General features: G+C 44.3%; 3 protein-coding genes across 8 annotated transcripts; 2 read left to right on the top strand and 1 right to left on the bottom strand.

Moving 5' to 3' along the window:
• Positions 1–316: 316 nt before the first annotated feature.
• lrrc39 (leucine rich repeat containing 39) lies at positions 317–4,581 on the top strand. 3 transcript variants are annotated; one of them, XR_011240129.1, is made up of 9 exons: positions 317–485; positions 1,670–1,848; positions 2,239–2,347; positions 2,439–2,595; positions 2,688–2,824; positions 3,024–3,169; positions 3,241–3,393; positions 3,578–3,999; positions 4,334–4,581. XR_011240129.1 is itself a non-coding variant. In XM_069519686.1 (9 exons), exons 2-9 carry the CDS (start codon positions 1,727–1,729, stop codon positions 4,335–4,337), a joined length of 981 nt encoding a protein of 326 aa, XP_069375787.1. In that variant the 5' UTR covers positions 317–485; positions 1,670–1,726; the 3' UTR covers positions 4,338–4,581. The 3 variants fall into 3 exon arrangements, 2 of the variants coding, with proteins under 2 accessions (XP_069375787.1, XP_069375775.1); XM_069519686.1 differs by having other exon boundaries at positions 3,578–3,730; XM_069519674.1 differs by having other exon boundaries at positions 3,578–3,765.
• trmt13 (tRNA methyltransferase 13 homolog) lies at positions 4,527–10,769 on the bottom strand. Of its 3 annotated transcripts, XM_069519599.1 has the most exons (13): positions 10,389–10,769; positions 9,579–9,761; positions 7,997–8,046; positions 7,797–7,863; positions 7,666–7,725; positions 7,520–7,589; positions 7,305–7,411; positions 7,048–7,215; positions 6,642–6,714; positions 6,477–6,551; positions 6,062–6,262; positions 5,872–5,973; positions 4,527–4,882 (listed from the first exon to the last, which is right to left on the bottom strand). In XM_069519599.1, the coding sequence occupies exons 2-12, from the start codon at positions 9,681–9,683 to the stop codon at positions 5,876–5,878; spliced, it is 1,074 nt and encodes a 357-aa protein (XP_069375700.1). In that variant the 5' UTR covers positions 9,684–9,761; positions 10,389–10,769; the 3' UTR covers positions 4,527–4,882; positions 5,872–5,875. The 3 variants fall into 3 exon arrangements, with proteins under 3 accessions (XP_069375700.1, XP_069375691.1, XP_069375697.1); XM_069519590.1 differs by having other exon boundaries at positions 5,872–6,262; XM_069519596.1 differs by lacking the exons at positions 9,579–9,761; positions 10,389–10,769 and adding an exon at positions 8,254–8,276 and having other exon boundaries at positions 5,872–6,262.
• map1sa (microtubule-associated protein 1Sa) lies at positions 10,605–17,824 on the top strand. 2 transcript variants are annotated; one of them, XM_069519438.1, is made up of 7 exons: positions 10,605–10,788; positions 11,714–11,815; positions 12,086–12,168; positions 12,322–12,462; positions 12,626–15,554; positions 15,825–16,033; positions 16,120–17,824. In XM_069519438.1, the coding sequence occupies exons 1-7, from the start codon at positions 10,605–10,607 to the stop codon at positions 16,273–16,275; spliced, it is 3,804 nt and encodes a 1,267-aa protein (XP_069375539.1). In that variant the 3' UTR covers positions 16,276–17,824. The 2 variants fall into 2 exon arrangements, with proteins under 2 accessions (XP_069375539.1, XP_069375542.1); XM_069519441.1 differs by having other exon boundaries at positions 10,651–10,788; positions 11,619–11,815.
• Positions 17,825–17,842: the final 18 nt, after the last annotated feature.

Below are 17,842 nucleotides of genomic sequence, written 5' to 3'. Positions count from 1 at the left end.
GGACACTTTTTACTTCTCGTAGCGTTAGAGACGAGAAAGTTTTGTTTTTTCAACGAAGTTGTCTGAGAAGCACAAACTAACGTGACCGTGTCAGAGGATGAAGCTCATCACGTCTCTGGAGACAAACAGTGAGAATGTTCACTGATGAACATTGTATCATTATTTGACAACAAAATGACGTAACAACGATCAATAGAAACTAAAACCATCAACTTACTGAGGATTCAAACCTGACCATGTGACTCAGTGGGCGTGGCCTCGTTGTCCTCATGAAAACGTCTGGACGTGATGCTCCAGTCATGTGACTGTGGGCGGGGTCACGTGATGAAGACGAGTCATGTGTGACTGTGGGCGGAGTCATGTGAGACTGTGGGCGGAGTCATGTGACCCCAAGGCTAAAATTATCATCACAGGTCTGAGGTCAGATTTCAGCGGAGAGGACACAACATGGAGGACGACTGTTTGTACGTCTGAGGTCCCAAGAGGTGAGAACTGATACTACTGTACTACTGTAATACTTTTACTACAGTAATACTTTTACTACCATACTACTATACTACTACTGAGGTCCCAAGAGGTGAGAACTGATACTACTGTACTACTGTAATACTTTTACTACAGTAATACTTTAACTACCATACTACTATACTACTGCTGAGGTCCCACCAGGTGAGAACTGATACTACTGTACTACTGTACTACAGTAATACAGTAATACTTTAACTACCATACTACTATACTACTGCTGAGGTCCCACCAGGTGAGAACTGATACTACTGTACTACTGTAATACTTTTACTACAGTAATACTTTAACTACCATACTACTATACTACTACTGAGGTCCCAAGAGGTGAGAACTGATACTACTGTACTACTGTAATACTTTTACTACAGTAATACTATACTACTACTGCGGTCCCACCAGGTGAGAACTGATACTACTGTACTACAGTAATACTTTTACTACAGTAATACTTTTACTACAGTAATACTTTTACTACCATACTACTATACTACTACTGAGGTCCCACCAGGTGAGAACTGATACTACTGTACTACTGTACTACAGTAATACAGTAATACTTTTACTACCATACTACTATACTACTACTGAGGTCCCAAGAGGTGAGAACTGATACTACTGTACTACTGTAATACTTTTACTACAGTAATACTTTTACTACCATACTACTATACTACTGCTGAGGTCCCACCAGGTGAGAACTGATACTACTGTACTACTGTACTACAGTAATACAGTAATACTTTTACTACCATACTACTCTACTACTGCTGTGGTCCCATGAGGTGAAAACTGATACTACCGTACTACTGTACTACAGTAATACAGTAATACTTTTACTACCATACTACTATACTACTGCTGAGGTCCAATGAGGTGAGAACTGATACTACCGTACTACTGTAATACTTTTACTACAGTAATACTTTTACTACCATACTACTATACTACTGCTGAGGTCCCATGAGGTGAAAACTGATGCACAGTACAGCAGTACAACAAAACTACAATAATACTGCAATACTACAGTAAGTTAAAACTACTGTATTACTTGTATCTGTCAAAGATGATTATGTTGAATAATAAACATCAAGTTGATAGAAAAGTTTTCATGATGAAAGTTTTCATAAACAATGTGAAACAGGAAGTTCAGCTAGAAGACGAGGTCAGAGGTCATCTCACCTGTACACGTGACGTCATCATGATGGGCGTGTCTGCGTGCGGCTCCATCAGCTCCATTAAGGCTCTGTGGGAGGGGAGGATCAGGAAGAGGAAGGAGGAGGAGCACAGATGGAGGACGGCCAGGGGCGGAGTCACTGGAAGGTCAGACTCCACCCACTAATTTTTTATTGGTTGATTATTGACCATGTGGACTCAAGAGGCCTGTTCTACGAAGTGAGGTCAACATATCCAGCATCTCTGTCCCTCATCCAGATGATCTTCACCTAACAATCACTGTCTCTGGATGTTTGTGTCTCTGGATGTTTGTGTCTCTGGATGTTTGTTTGTGTCTCTGGATGTTGTCTGTGTCTCTGGATGTTTGTGTCTCTGGATGTTTGTTTGTGTCTCTGGATGTTTGTTTGTGTCTCTGGATGTTGTCTGTGTCTCTGGATGTTTGTGTCTCTGGATGTTTGTTTGTGTCTCTGGATGTTGTCTGTGTCTCTGGATGTTTGTGTCTCTGGATGTTTGTGTCTCTGGATGTTTATGGTCCAGTTTGCTCGTGGGTGTTTGGGAGGACCGGGCGGTTCTGGCTCGACTCAAACAAAAGCTGCAGACAGAAGACGGACGACTGATTCTCCGAATCGAGCAGGAGGAGTGGAAGGTACCAGCACACAGTACAGATGCTGGATTTATCTGTTCTGGCCCTAGGACTGCAGATAACTGATGTGTTTCTCATAATTCTTATCTTCTAGTCTTTGCCAGACTGTCTGGTCCAGCTCAGTCAGGTCCAGGAGTGGCAGATCCACCGGACTGGACTGCAGAAGATCCCTCACTTCATTTCCAGCTTCCAGAGTCTTCTGGTTCTTGATCTGTCCCGTAATGGGATCACAGAGATCCCCAAACAAATCGGTCAGTCCCCCCCCAGTCGTCATAGCTGATGCTATGGTTCAGCCACAGGTGTCAGTGTGTTGATTGTTCTGGTGTCCTGGTTCTGGTCTCAGGGAAGCTGATCCGACTTCGAGAGCTGCTGCTGAGCTACAACAGAATTCACTTTGTACCCGAAGAGCTGAGCTTCTGTGAAAATCTGGAGAAACTGGAACTTTCCATGAACCGGGATGTGGATCACCTGCCAGACCAGGTATGACTCAAAACCTGAACCAGCCTTTATGGAACCAGCACTAACGTAAACCAGTTTCAGACTCAGATTCACAGACACAGAAACAAACAAAGGTTTAACCTTAATGAAGATTTCAGATTAGCTGAGGTTCCAAACTCTGCTCCTGACAGTGGACCAGGTTCTGATCCAGCTGACCTAAGGTCTGTTCTGTTCTCTGTAGTTCAGGAACCTGAAGAAGCTGCAGCACCTGGACCTGTCCATGAACCTCTTCACCTCCATCCCAGACTGTGTCATTGGACTGCCGGCGCTCGAGTGGCTCGATATGGGTGGAAACCAACTGCAGTACTTACCTGAAGACATACACAGGTGGGACAAACCTTCTTAGCCCCGCCCCTTCAGACATCAGCCAATCAACAGTGAGATATGCCTGTGTTCAGGATGGAGAAGCTGCACACGATGTGGCTCCAGAGGAACGAGATCGAGAAACTCCCAGAAAACATCAGTAGAATGTCCAGTCTGGACACGCTGGTCCTCAGCAGCAACAGACTGAGAGACATCCCCCCTCTGATGGATGACATGTCCAACCTCAGGTCAGTCTGTCCACAAACACGTTCAACCACAGGCCATACTGTCCAACCTCAAGCCAGTGTGTCCAACCTCAGATGTAGTAATATTCATATTTACAGTATTTCTGTCGTTTTCCTTCTGGTTCAGTTCAAATCATAATGAACCTCTCGGTCATCTCTGTTTGTCTTTGTCTTTGTTTCTGAGCAGGTTTGTGAACTTCAGGGACAACCCTCTGACTCTGGACGTGATCCTGCCATGCAGGAAGATGAAGGCTGAGGATGATGAAGACGATGATGAAGATGACAGAGAGATGTTTGGACGAGAGTTCATGAAGATTTACATCCAGGAGGCCAGGAAGAGGTCGTACGCTGTGCTCAACATGCACCGCATCAACCGTTAGTACCAACACCTCAGTGTTGGTGTGCGTTCACACCTGACATTCAAATGTGACCCCACTTGACTTGTGATCGGATCTCACTTCACATGTCCAAATAAATACGAACATCATTTCTGATGATGGGGCAGGAAGCAAGAACAAGAAATCAAAATAACACAGATGACGCGTTCAAGTCAGAGCAAACCACTTCTGTTGTTGTTGCTAGTTTCTATGAAACACACGTTAACAGCAGGTGTGTACGGTGTCAGTCACTTTTATACTAATGATTTTTTCTCCTGTTAAAACTCAAACTTGTCTTCCTTTGTTTTTCAGCCAGTTAATTTACTAAAGAAACTCAGAAAACACCTTTAGTTAATATTCAAAAACTCCAATACAACTTTTACTAATAACTAATAAATAAAACTAGCAGTTATTGATACACAAGACACTAAAATAAATGTTTAATTTATAATCAATCATAATGTTTATGGTAAAAAAAACTCATCAGGTTGTTTCAGATTTGATTATAAATCACTGATAATTAGCTGATAAGTATCTAATAATCGTTTTTTCTCTGAATATTGCAGATGATTCTTCAGACTCGATGTGTCGCTGAGCTTCTTCTGCTTCAGCTTTTTAAATAAAAACAGCGTTTTAATGTCACGATGAGAGCTGAAAGACTCAACTCTGCTGACACTTCACAATGGTAATGTACTCTCACCTTCTCCTGCTGTGATCCTGTGATGTGTGTATCAACACGTATAAACAGGAAACTGAAAATTCTTTAACAGAAACTTTATTAAACATTAAACTCAGTCTCATGATTTCACAAAAACATGTAAGTCTCATTTCTCAAAAAAGTTTCGAGGTAACATTTTAAAATGTCTTGATCCTTATTTTATGTGACTGAAAATTAAAAACTGGAAATCAAACTCAATCCCTGAATTGGACCTCAGGACAGAGGACGTAGGGAGGGCACGGCGGTCAGTAAAACGTTCTCCAGGGTCACCTGAGCGTCTGTGTATCGACTCAGTTTGCTGTTGAATCCTTTAGTTGTGAGGAAGTGAACTCTACCGCTGTCGATAAGAAGTTTACAGAGTCGACCGACCTGCTCTCGTTCAGCTGCCGACAAAAACCTGCAGACACACAGAATCGTTCATGACCTGGTCCGAGTTCAAGTTTCAGAGTTTAAGGTGGATCAGCAGCCACACGTCAAGTTATCATTAAATGTTATTATCTGTTCCTGCCCTCTAGCGCCCCCCTCAGGACAAACGTTTCACATCCTGTTCATAGACTCTTTACACCAACACGAACCAAGTAGCTAGTTCTGCGCCGCAGGCTAAAGAGCTACATCATCCCTCATCACTGTATGAACATAACGTTGTCCGTTCTTCTGTCTGTGTGACTTTAATCCAAGTATCTTAAAGGTTCAGTGTGTAAGATTTAGTGACATCTAGTGTTGAAGTGTCATGTTGCAGCTGAACACCCCTCCCCTCCCCCTCTCCTTCCAAACATGAAGAAGAACCTGCGGCAGCTTCAGTCGTCATAAAAACTCAAAAGGTTTTAGTTTGTTCAGTCTGGACTCATGTAAAAAACATGGAGGCCTCCGTAGAGAGGGTCCCCTCCATGTTAATATAAAGTATTTAGATATAAAGTATGTAAATATAAAGTATTTAAATATAAGGTATTTCAATATGAAGTATTTTAATATAAAGTATTTAAATATAAGGTATTTCAATATGAAGTATTTTGATATAAAGTATTTAAATATAAGGTATTTCAATATAAAAGGTCTTTTCTGGGGTAAAGAAAACTACAATTCAAACAATCTAGATGAGATGAACTCGTGAAAACATCATGAGGATTATTCATCATTAGATTTATGTCAATAGATCCTTTCACCTGAATCTTACACTGGAGCTTTAATGATGAATAAACATTTACACATTTTAAAAACGGCTGTTAAAAGGTTTCATGTGGTAACTAAATAACCCCGCCCCTGTCGATTGATTCTCGGTTTTGGACCAGTCACGTGTTGGTGCCGCTCACTAACAGTACAGAATCTTTAAACTGACGCACTGCTGATCTGACCACCTGACGGAGTCCGAGTTTATAGAATATTTACCCGTTCACAGCATCTGTCTCCTCTGCTGCTTCGTGCTCCTCTTCGTCTCCTCCCAGTTTGGTTGCTTCCTGATTGGTCGATCTGAGTCCACATGTGGCCCAGCTGGAAATTCGACAGAAAGCAGAGAACTCTGAAGCTCCGAGTCCTCGTTGCAAGAAGAACTGCTGACCCACGTAGTGACGCCACTCACAGCGATGGTGACAGCACAGTGCCACTGCCAGGCCAAGGACAGCACCAGAGACAGGACCAGTTTCTGGTCCTGGATCATTAGAGACAGAACCTGTGTCTGGACCATGATCAGCTGCTGGTTCTGAGGTTTTGAGGCGTTTTGGTGGCGGTTCAGTCTCCTCTCTGAGTCCTGGTGTGTCCAACAAACAGCGCAGAGCCAGATCTGAGGACAGAAACATGTTAATGTTCAGCTGCAACTGGCGAGGCACATCAGTTAGTGTCATGTCAAAACCAAATGGTACCAGCTCAGTGTTGTCCAGAGTACTGTGCTCCCAGGACCTTTACCTGCGCTGTCCAGGAGCAGCGCTTTCTGAATTCAGATCAGGTCAAACCTGGCGACAGAGCTGAGCTCAGACAGTCAAGCAGATTGTTCTCACCTGTTGCTGCACCACACAGGTGTTTGCCGACTCCGACTAATGGGAGATTTTTCTTCCTGAGCAGAGGAACTTTACCTGGAAACGCCGACAGGGTCAGAACAGAAGACCGTGAACATATGGATTCAGATCTAAAACCATCAGGGTCGCTGGATGTTTGTCTCTTACTTAAATCCAGATGTTGAATGTCAACCTGCAGTCTCTCAAACTGAACTCCAACATCCTGATGTTTCCCGTCCACCTGAAGCAGAACAGAGACCAGGTTGAGTTATTTTGAAGGAGTCTGGACTCGACGAGCAAAGAATCTAAAGTGATTGGGTTGGTCTGGAGAATCTGGAGTTTGGAGACAGGGAGTTTGGACTCAGGGAGTCTGGAGTCAAGCAGTCTGGTTTTGGACAGTTTGGACTCAGGAATCAAGTGCAGTTGGCAGTTAGGGGTTATTGTTGAGTATTTGGATTTTGGAGTGAAATTTGGAATCGAGAGTCAGTGAATCTGGAGTCAGGAAGTTAAAATGTTTAATCTGGACTCAGGAAGTCTCAAGTTAACGGTCTGGAGTTGTAGAGTTGCTTCATGCCTTGAAGCGGGTGCTGCAGCGCTCCACCAGCAGCAGCTGCAGGTCTTCGCAGGTCTTCAGGGCTTCGTGGATCCAGTGCGACAGTTTCCCTCGACCTGCCCCAAACTCCACAAAGCAGCGCCCCCCTCCCAGCAGTCCCAGCTCCTCCAGGTGACCTAAAATAGAAGACTGGACACACCTGACAGGTTAGACGGGACCTGACCCAGCTCTGCCTCTTGAAGGAGAACGTGATTCAGCTGAGTTCAATTTTTCTGTACCTGCTGTTTCAGGTGTTTATGGGCAGAGTCGCCATTCTTTGGGTTATTAAGCTCCCCCTGGAGGACAGGATGACACATAACGTTGTCCTCCACGTCACACTGCAGATCTACAACAACAGTGATGACATGAGACTGTGGAGAGAGACCGATTCTCCATGAGTCTTTAACTCCATCACCTGAAGGTTGAGCTGTCAGGTAGAGGAGAAGCAGCTCACCTTTGACTGCAGTCCTCAGTTTCTCCAGCAGAGAGTGTAACTCTGTCCTGCTACGTTCACTCAGACTCACCTGAAACAGAATTGTTAACATGAGCACTAAAACTAACATGGTTGTTGAGTGAGTTGATCAGCTGATCACATGTTACCTGCTGCTGACACTCGTCTCCATCAGCTGATCCAGCGTTTATGTTCTCGACATAATAAACCTGAGGAGCATTGAACACATGAAACACCTCCGACCTTTAACCTTGACACACATGAACAAATTCACACTCACAGGTTTTTCTTTTTCTCTGGAGTTACACTTCTTCAGGTGTTTGTTCAGTTTGTCTTCACTCACAGTGCTGAGGGAACACACACACACACACACACACACACAGTAGAAACTAAACAAATGGTATAAAACAGAATTGTATTTATCTTTCTGTTTATCATTGATCAATAACGTGATTAATAAATGATCAACCAGCGACTCACTGTTTGGGGTCAAGAGGACACACAATTCTTCTGCTGCTGCTTCCTTCCTCCTGTAAACAGGAAACATGACGGTTCACCTGGTTGTTCATATCAGGGGCCTGTACCATGAAGCGAGTCTTATCAGGGTAAGTTCAGGAGTAACTTTGTGGTTAACCAGTTCTACCAGGGAGGTGAGGTTTAACCCGAGGGCTGCTGCCATGGCAACTTAGTTCTCACCATGGTCACATGTTCTCTCCATGTAAACAGTATGTTCTCACCATGGTCGCATGTTCTCACCATGTAAACAGTATGTTCTCACCATGGTCGCATGTTCTCACCATGTAAACAGTATGTTCTCACCATGGTCACATGTTCTCACCATGGTCGCATGTTCTCTCCATGTAAACAGTATGTTCTCACCATGGTCACATGTTCTCTCCATGTAAACAGTATGTTCTCACCATGGTCGCATGTTCTCACCATGGTCACATGTTCTCACCACGGTCACATGTTCTCTCCATGTAAACAGTATGTTCTCACCATGGTCGCATGTTCTCTCCATGTAAACAGTATGTTCTCTCCATGTAAACAGTATGTTCTCACCATGGTCACATGTTCTCTCCATGTAAACAGTATGTTCTCACCATGGTCACATGTTCTCTCCATGTAAATAGTATGTTCTCACCATGGTCACATGTTCTCACCATGGTCGCATGTTCTCTCCATGTAAACAGTATGTTCTCACCATGGTCGCATGTTCTCTCCATGTAAACAGTATGTTCTCACCATGGTCACATGTTCTCTCCATGTAAACAGTATGTTCTCACCATGGTCGCATGTTCTCTCCATGTAAACAGTATGTTCTCACCATGGTCACATGTTCTCTCCATGTAAACAGTATGTTCTCACCATGGTCACATGTTCTCACCATGGTCGCATGTTCTCTCCATGTAAACAGTATGTTCTCACCATGGTCGCATGTTCTTTCCATGTAAACAGTATGTTCTCACCATGGTCACATGTTCTCTCCATGTAAACAGTATGTTCTCACCATGGTCGCATGTTCTCTCCATGTAAACAGTATGTTCTCACCATGGTCACATGTTCTCTCCATGTAAACAGTATGTTCTCACCATGGTCGCATGTTCTCTCCATGTAAACAGTATGTTCTCACCATGGTCGCATGTTCTCTCCATGTAAACAGTATGTTCTCACCATGGTCGCATGTTCTCTCCATGTAAACAGTATGTTCTCACCATGGTCACATGTTCTCTCCATGTAAACAGTATGTTCTCTCCATGTAAACAGTATGTTCTCACCATGGTCACATGTTCTCACCATGGTCACATGTTCTCTCCATGTAAACAGTATGTTCTCACCATGGTCGCATGTTCTCTCCATGTAAACAGTATGTTCTCACCATGGTCGCATGTTCTCTCCATGTAAACAGTATGTTCTCACCATGGTCACATGTTCTCACCACGGTCACATGTTCTCTCCATGTAAACAGTATGTTCTCACCATGGTCGCATGTTCTCTCCATGTAAACAGTATGTTCTCACCATGGTCGCATGTTCTCTCCATGTAAACAGTATGTTCTCACCATGGTCGCATGTTCTCCACAGAACCTTCTTCCTCTGCTCACCATCATTTTACAGAACCTTTTCTTTTTCTCCACGAAGAAGCTGCAGAACCCCGGAGCCGCCATGTTGGAGGAAGTACGAGGTTCGTTCAGGTGCTTATCGAACTGTGGGAAATGCCAAGAGCCCACTGCCCATGTGAGACACTATATTTAAGAAACATAGTTAATGACATGTATTAAAATAAATATTTGACTGGGGGGGGGGCAGACAGAGAGAAGTGAAGTGCTCAGTGCATGATGGGAGTTCTCCCAGCAGTCTAGACCTATAGCAGCATAACTAAGTGATGGGTGACCTGATCCAGAACTATAAACTTTATCATAGAGGAACATTTTAATTTAACTTTAAATGTAGAGATGGTGTCTGACTCTAGAACCCAGAGAGGGAGCTGGTTCCACAGGAGAGGAGCCTGGTAGCTGAAGGTTCTACCTCCTGTTCTGCTCTTACAGACTCTAGAACCACAGGAGAACCTGTGTTTTGTGAATGAAGTGATCTATTTGGATAATGAGGTGTTATCAGCTCTTTGACATATGAAGTAGAGAAGACAGGAGTAATAAGATCTCTTCTACTTCCTGTCAGCACTCTGCTGCAGCACTTTGGACCAACTGGAGACTTTTCACAGACTTTCTGTGACGTCCTGATAATTAAGAGTTAATCCAGTGTAGAGAACAAATGAGTTTCGTCCTTCTGAGACCGGATGTTCTCAAGTTGTGCAGGTGGAAGACGGCTGTCCTCGAGACTTGTTTTATGTGTATGTAAAATACAGACTGGACCTGAACACCGCTCACACAGCTGCTCAGTGGACCTGAAGGCGTCCTGCAGGTCCCGCCCTCCAACACACCAGGACCAATAGTAATTCCCTGGGCGGTTCACTTCTTCTCTCTCATTGGTCCATTTCTATGTCAGTTATCATGTTTCCCGCCTCTGATTTCAGGTGGGAGGGGCCCATGGGAGTGTCCCGCTGACGTCATCGGTGGGCAGTCCATGCCATGATGGCGGCGGCGGCGGAGCGGAGCGGCGAGTCCGGTTCTTCCCCCGGTGCTTCCCCCGGTGCTTCCCCTGGTCCTTCCCCCGGTTCCTCGGGGCCTGCGGCGGACTACTCGGTGCTGGTGGTGGTGGGGGCGCTGCGGTCCTCCGAGCTGCTGGAGCGGCTCCTGCGGCAGATTGACTCGGGTGAGTTGTGCTAAAAGTGTCCGGCACCGGAGCCGCGGGACCGGACACCGAGCTGCCAGCTGCCCGGTCCACAGGGCTGGAAGTCCGCGGGACCTTTCACAATAAAACCGGCGAACAGCAGCTGCTGGTTTCTAACAATTCGTCCGTCGGGTTCCACCCCGGGTTTTACATCCGTGTCCGGGAAACTGGAAACCGTTAAACCACGTCAACACCGTTAAACTACGTTAAACACCGTTAAACTACGTTAAACACCGTTAAACTACGTTAAACTGAGTCAAACACCGTTAAACTACGTTAAACACCGTTAAACTACGTTAAACTGAGTCAAACACCGTTAAACTACGTTAAACACCGTTAAACTACGTTAAACTGAGTCAAACACCGTTAAACTACGTTAAACTACGTCAAACACCGGTAAACTACGTTAAACTGAGTCAAACACCGTTAAACTACGTTAAACACCGTTAAACTACGTTAAACTGAGTCAAACACCGTTAAACTACGTTAAACTACGTCAAACACCGGTAAACTACGTTAAACTGAGTCAAACACCGGTAAACTACGTTAAACTACGTCAAACACCGTTAAACTACGTTAAACTGAGTCAAACACCGTTAAACTACGTTAAACTGAGTCAAACACCGTTAAACTACGTTAAACTGAGTCAAACACCGTTAAACTACGTTAAACTGAGTCAAACACCGGTAACTACAACTACAACCTTAAACTACATAAGACACACACACACACAGTGTGTTCTCCTGTGTCAGACGGTTGAATCCTTCCTCTTCCTCCTCTTCCTCCTCTTCATCCCTCTGTTCTGTGGTCAGTCTGTTGGTGAAGTGGAAGTGATGTCATTAAGTATCTTCCTCTTCCTGTCGGTTGAGGAGGGAACAGGTGATGTAAGCGTTCTGCTGTGTGTCAGGTGTGAGGCGTTGGTGTGTCGATCTGGACGTGTCCGTTGTGGATCAGCAGTTGAAACTCTTTGTGTCCAGACACTCGGCCTTCGTGTCACAACACGTCCCAGGTGAGAGGAAGAGAAACTCTGCACCCTTTCACAATAAATGTATTCCTCATCTTTCTGCTTTTTATGTTCACTCTTAACGTCTTCAAAAACAGGAAGTGGAGATGACGTCAGTGACGATGTTTGTTTACTGTTCATGTTGACGTCAAACTGAATATTAACAGAGGTCACAATGACATAATCATTCACACTGTGTGAGTTAAACACAGTCAGCTGAGACTCTGCTGAGCAGCCTGAGGACACACTCGTGTCTCATGTGTCTTGTTGCTGCAGGTCAAAGGACGCTGCATCACCGTGGAGACGTCCTGGACATTCAGGTCGTGGTGAATCCAGTTCGTGACTTTGTCCTCTCTGAGGTGGGAACCGAGCGGAAACAAAAGCAAAAATAAAACTTAATATCCTGTAGATAGTCACATGAGCTGAAATGTGAAAGGACTCTGTTGTTCATCATTTATTCCACATCATTGAAAACCTCTGTGAACTCATGAACGTGTATCCTGTTGGTTCAGATCCGACGGCTGATCTGTGATTCGTCTCGACACAAACTGTTGGTTGTGGTCGGTCAGTGCGTGGAAGAGAGCGGAGACATTGTGTTGCAGAAAGGCTGCTTCTCTCTCGACGACATTGTCCACATCGTCACTGATGAGGAGGTGAGAACCTGTCGGACTGTCCTGTCTCAGGCACAAATTCATTTTAATGAATCATTTTTTCTAGTTGTCACTGAGGTTTGTTTGTAATTCGTTTTAATATTTAAAAAGTAATGCGTATTATTAGATTCTGGTTGTTGAACAAGTTGTTTTCGTGTTTTCAAAGGTTGCAGAGTTGTTGAACTCATCAGACGCTGCGGTGAAGGCCAGTCTCACGCTCTGCTGTCCAAGCCACGGTCTGTGGACGGACTCTGTTTCAGAGAAACACAACCTTCAAGACTTCATGAACATCCAGATCAACCCTCCCCCTGTCCTCCCTCAGATGGAGGGTCTGCAGGAGTTCACAGAGTATCTTTCTGAGTCCCTGGAGCCTGAGTCGCCCTTTGACCTCCTGGAGCCGCCGAGCACCGTCGGCTTCCTGAAACTCTCTCGACCCTGCTGCTACATCTTCCCTGGTGGGAGGGGTGACTCGGCCTTCTTTGCCGTCAACGGTTTTAATGTTCTGGTGAATGGCGGCTCTGACTCCCGCTCGTGCTTCTGGAAACTGGTTCGACACCTGGACAGAATCGACTCTGTGCTTCTGACCCACGTGGGCGTTGACAATCTCCCTGGACTCAACAGTCTCCTGCTGAGGAAAGTGGCCGAGCAGGTGAACGAGTTTGGATCTCAGACTGAAGAGGACTGGATAAAAAATCTCATCTCTCCTGAGATCGGCGTGGTTTTCCTCAACGTTCCTGACAGAGTCAAGTCTTTTCAGGATGATCCCAGTGAGCTGCGGAGCTGTGACCAGGTGGCACTCACATGTCAGTCCTTGCAGAGATTGGCAATCAAACCGGAACCTCTCAGTCGGTTTAACGGACCCATTATAGAACCAGTCATTTTGTTTCAGAAGATGGGCGTTGGCCGTTTGGAGCTCTACACTCTGAATCCTGTCAATGGAAGCAAAGAACTTGATGCTTTAATGCAGATTTGGCCAAACAGTGGATCGAATGTAAAGAGCTCAAATCTTCCTCTAACGTGCCTCGTTTCCATCTGTGCTCTGCTGGTGTGGCATCCATCCAGTCCTCAGGAGAAGATCATCCGTGTTCTTTTCCCAGGGTGCACACCACAGACCAAAATCCTGGATGGATTTGAAAAACTCAAACATCTGGATTTCCTCAAACACCCAACAGTGTGTTTGAAAGATCTCGAAACACTCAAACCTGAAAAACAACCAAAAAGAGCAGAGAGTCGTGAAAGCCTTAAGTCCAGTTCGAAAGACGTCAGACCCAGTAGTGCCTTACAGAAAGACAAGCTTGGAAGAGTAGAGGTCAAAAAACATGAGGTGAAAATGAAGCTGAAGGCAGCAGGTGACCCTGCATACAAAGACAAGATGGATGGAGAAGATAAAACTAAAGTAAAGGATGGAGACGTCAAACTAAAGCCAGTGAAACCTGCTGAGAAGGTTGCTCCAAAGAAAGATGTGATGTTAAAAGAGGAGAAAAAGGAAGTAAAAAGGAAGGAACCTCTGAGTTCCAAACCAAAGAAAGACATTAAACCTGAACCAAAGAAAGACAGTAACAGGGGTGTAAAGACAGACGAGAAGAAAATTAGACTGGTCGCTAAAGATGGAAAGAAAACAGGAAGTGGAGCCTCATCAACAGCAACTGAACCAAAAAAACCTTCAGGTAAGACTCAAAAGAAAGACGTGACCATTCCAAAGAAAGACATGTTGACCAGAGGGACAAAGACTAAACCAGATTCAAACCAGAGAGAGGCTGATCGCTTCTTGTCAACACCGGAGGACATGACTGCTGAATTTGAAAGACTTCAACTGGAAGATAACAATACAAACGTTGGTTTGAAGAACAGGAGTTTGGATGGAGCGAAGGCCAAAGGAAGTCAGATGTCAACTGTCGAGAGTCCCAAAATGTTTTGCGGTATGGAGATAGACAAGGAAATGTCTCTTTCCAAAACACCAAAGAGTAGTCTCAGTGTAAACTTTGATATCACTCCGACTGTGTTTCAGACGGTCGTCGGATCCCTGACAAACGGACCAGATGATTTTTGTGTGAGCTCAGAAGAGAAAACTCTAGAGCTGGTGTCACCTGCAGATTCAGCTCAAAACAGTGAAGGACAGACACCCTTCCATCCGTCACCTGAAGAGGACACTCAGTGTGTGGGTGAGGACAGCAGCCTCATTGGCTTCAGTTCGTGTCGGTCATCAGACTCCCTGAAGGACGTTCGGGAAACCTGCAGCCTCCCTACCCTCAGTCCTTTGGTGTCCATGTCTGTGGAGCCACCTACTACTGCGTCATCCAAAGGATCCATGGGAGACAGAGTAGACACCAATGGACATGTCAATGACTTGGACTCCAACACAGGGATGACCTTACCTCTGAGGTCGTCCCATCATGGACGTTGTGGAAATGGATTAGAGGAGCGCATTCACGGGATGTCCGACCTCACCTCAGATGTTCCACATGACGTTGATCTGTGTCTGGTCTCACCTTGTGAGTTTCAACATCCCAGGACCCCAGAGAACCATCAGCAGCCCGTCAATGCTGCAAACACTCAGGACCAGGACCGCAACCAATGTCCTTCAGCCTTCAGCCAGGAAACTCCTCCCACATCAACCAGTGACTCTCTGCTGACGATCACAGATTCCGACATCCCCCCTGGCACAGAGGATTGTCCGTCCATCACCGCAGACATCGACTCTGATGAAGATGCCAGTGACCATTTTCCATCCGGCCATCCACAGGATCCTCACAGTCTGCAGTATGTCCTCCAGGAGGGACAACCTTCCACCCATGACCTGCCACCAGCCCTGATCAAAGATCTGCCACCATTACCCCCCCAGCCTGGAGCCTGCATGGCAGACGCACAGGCTGATGCATCGGACAAGAGTCTGAAGAGTTCAGCTACAAAGACCAAGAAACCTTCAGGTTTGACCCAGAAGATAACATCCGGAGGAACCACAGCCCAGAACGGAAAGTCCAAGGTCGGCAGCTCTTCGGGGTCATTGAGGATTCTGTCCAGCCTTGACGCCAAGCCATCATCGAGAAATTCACTCGGTGGATCAAGAATTGGAACTTTAAAACCTCCATCGTCAGGTAGGCATCAGCCTGAAATAATAATGAGATAATAGTAGAAATATTTATTTTATTGTTCAGAAACACGTCTAGAAAACAGTTTTAAACACGTTAAACATGTTCTGAAAACATTGGAAACACATTCTGTAACACGTTGTGACTCGTCTTGTTCCTAAACACGTCCAGAAAACGGTTTTAAACAGGTTCTGAAACACGCTAGATGTGTCACAGCTCCATCTAGTGACCGTCATAGGAAATCTGTAGAATCTCACTTGTTCTCGCTGGTTTCAGCTTCCAGAGTCTCAGAGGGTTCTGCAGTCTACGTGGATCTGGCCTACCTCCCGTCCAGCGGTGCCTCCTCCACTGTGGACGTGGAGTTTTTCAAACGCGTCCGCTCCTCATATTACATCATCAGCGGAGACGATCCTGTGAAGGAGGCAGCAATGAGGAGAATCCTGGACTCACTGCTGGAGGGGAAGAGCAGCTGGCCTGAGGTCCAGGTCTGTGAAAAAGCTGACGTCATGTTTGTCGTTCACCTTTTCATTATCTAATCCCTGATTGGTCCGTTACTCTCTACTGTCTACAGGTGACTCTGATCCCGACATTTGATTCGCTGGCGATGCACGAGTGGTACCAGGAGACCCACGACAAGCAGAGGGAGCTGTCAATCACCGTGCTTGGTAGCAACAGCACAGTGGCGATGCAGGAGGAGACTTTCCCCGCCTGCAAAGTCGAGTTCTGAGCCCCCCCCCCACCCAGGCAGAGGATGACTTTTAATGTTGCCATGGTAATAACCAGACCACCCTCAAAATCCTTCCCGCAGGTTTTAGTCTGCAGTTTGGTGACAAACGATTTCAATGATGGTTTTTCCTCCCAGAAAAGTGGTCGGGGGGGCTCAGATCATTTAGAGGCTTTCAGACGTGTTCGGACCATGAAAAGTTATTTTAAAGTTTTTAAGTGTGACTGTGTTAGTAATCATTCACTGTGTGTGTGTGTGTGTGTGTGTGTGTGTGTGTTCCTTTACCTGTGTGATGTCACTGTACAGTTCCCACCTGTCGTTTCCTGTAACTTCCTCTGCTGGATCACAACCTTCAACTCATTAGCATGTTAGCATGAGGTGTTATGTAGAGTTTAAGATCAAAAATCTATATTTTATATCGGTTTAGTTAAATCTCTGTTCCTGTACTTAGTGAAAAATTTAATTTTAATTTAAGACTAATGTCCACTGAGATGAAGCTCTAAGATTTAAATGAATTGTTAAAGAGTAAAAGTGTTTTTGTTTTTTGTTTGAGGTGAAGATTCCACAGATTTCTCCCGAGGAAACTAGACCTTTTATTTTGTAGTAATGTCTTTACCTGTCTCACAACATCGTCACTTTCTCATCATCACGTCTAATTTTGACGTCAGCGTCATGCGTTCTGGCCCATAATGATGACATCATTCTTCGTTATCATTTTTATGTATGTTTTTGTTTCTATTTTAAGAAAAAAAGGAAATAACTGATATTTTTTCACCTTCATCAATAAGATACTGATCAGATGTTTGTCATGTGATTGGATTAATTAATTAATTGATTAATACCTGTATCCATTTAAAACATTTTATTATTATTGTTGTTTGAGTGTTTTTGGTAAAAGTTATAAAACCAACACACGAGGAGAACTCGACCATCCTGAGTTTTTTTCTATCAGAAAAGAATCCCAACTCATGTTTTAATTTTTATTTATTTATTTATTTACCTTTTTTTCAATTTCCTGAACGTTGGTACAAGTTTCACTGTTTTATTCACAAACGTTAAACTCAGTGAAACCTGAAACATCACAATCATCAGTTTTTATTAAAAATCAGAGGAGCAGTTAATGTTTATATTTAAACATATTTAATAAAGCTCCAGCTGCACAATCTAGTGTGAATATTTACAAATAAAGGTTTTTAACTTTACATTATTCATAGAAAAAACTTTTTTACAGGTACAATTTTAAAAGGTTTATAACTTTAATCAGAATATTTTTTTCTTGAAATTGAGATGTTTTAATTTTATTGTTTGTTTAAGTTCAATGTCCAATTTTTTTATTTTGTGAATTTATTTCTTATAGAATTAAATGTAATTCTTGTTCAAGCTAGAATTTGTGTTAAATTAGAATAAATTACAGTCAAAACAGCATTGACTCAATATTTAAACTTCATGACCCCACACACACACACACACACACACACACACACACTTGTGTATTGAAATATCAAAACACTAATTTGACAGATTCTGTCAAAATAAAAGCCCTTTAACACAGTCTGCTGTCTTTTATTGT

Source organism: Paralichthys olivaceus, chromosome 3 (assembly GCF_024713975.1).
Source record: "Paralichthys olivaceus isolate ysfri-2021 chromosome 3, ASM2471397v2, whole genome shotgun sequence".
Lineage (NCBI taxonomy): Eukaryota > Metazoa > Chordata > Actinopteri > Pleuronectiformes > Paralichthyidae > Paralichthys > Paralichthys olivaceus.
This window is presented reverse-complemented; position numbering and strand designations above follow the sequence as displayed.

Bases quoted from the DNA above. Each gene is read 5' to 3' on its own strand.
- lrrc39 (XM_069519674.1), top strand. From the start codon at position 1,727: ATGATGGGCGTGTCTGCGTGCGGCTCCATCAGCTCCATTAAGGCTCTG. The intron at 1,849-2,238 runs GTCAGACTCCAC...TTTATGGTCCAG, and splicing joins AGGGGCGGAGTCACTGGAAG to TTTGCTCGTGGGTGTTTGGG. The intron at 2,825-3,023 runs GTATGACTCAAA...TGTTCTCTGTAG, and splicing joins TGGATCACCTGCCAGACCAG to TTCAGGAACCTGAAGAAGCT.
- map1sa (XM_069519438.1), top strand. From the start codon at position 10,605: ATGATGGCGGCGGCGGCGGAGCGGAGCGGCGAGTCCGGTTCTTCCCCC. The intron at 11,816-12,085 runs GTGAGAGGAAGA...TTGTTGCTGCAG, and splicing joins CGTGTCACAACACGTCCCAG to GTCAAAGGACGCTGCATCAC. The intron at 15,555-15,824 runs GTAGGCATCAGC...CGCTGGTTTCAG, and splicing joins TTTAAAACCTCCATCGTCAG to CTTCCAGAGTCTCAGAGGGT.
- trmt13 (XM_069519590.1), bottom strand. From the start codon at position 9,683: ATGGCGGCTCCGGGGTTCTGCAGCTTCTTCGTGGAGAAAAAGAAAAGG. The intron at 8,047-9,578 runs GTGAGAACATAC...TCCTGTTTACAG, and splicing joins GTGGAGAACATGCGACCATG to GAGGAAGGAAGCAGCAGCAG. The intron at 4,883-5,871 runs GTAAATATTCTA...GTGTGTCTGCAG, and splicing joins GAGACAGATGCTGTGAACGG to GTTTTTGTCGGCAGCTGAAC.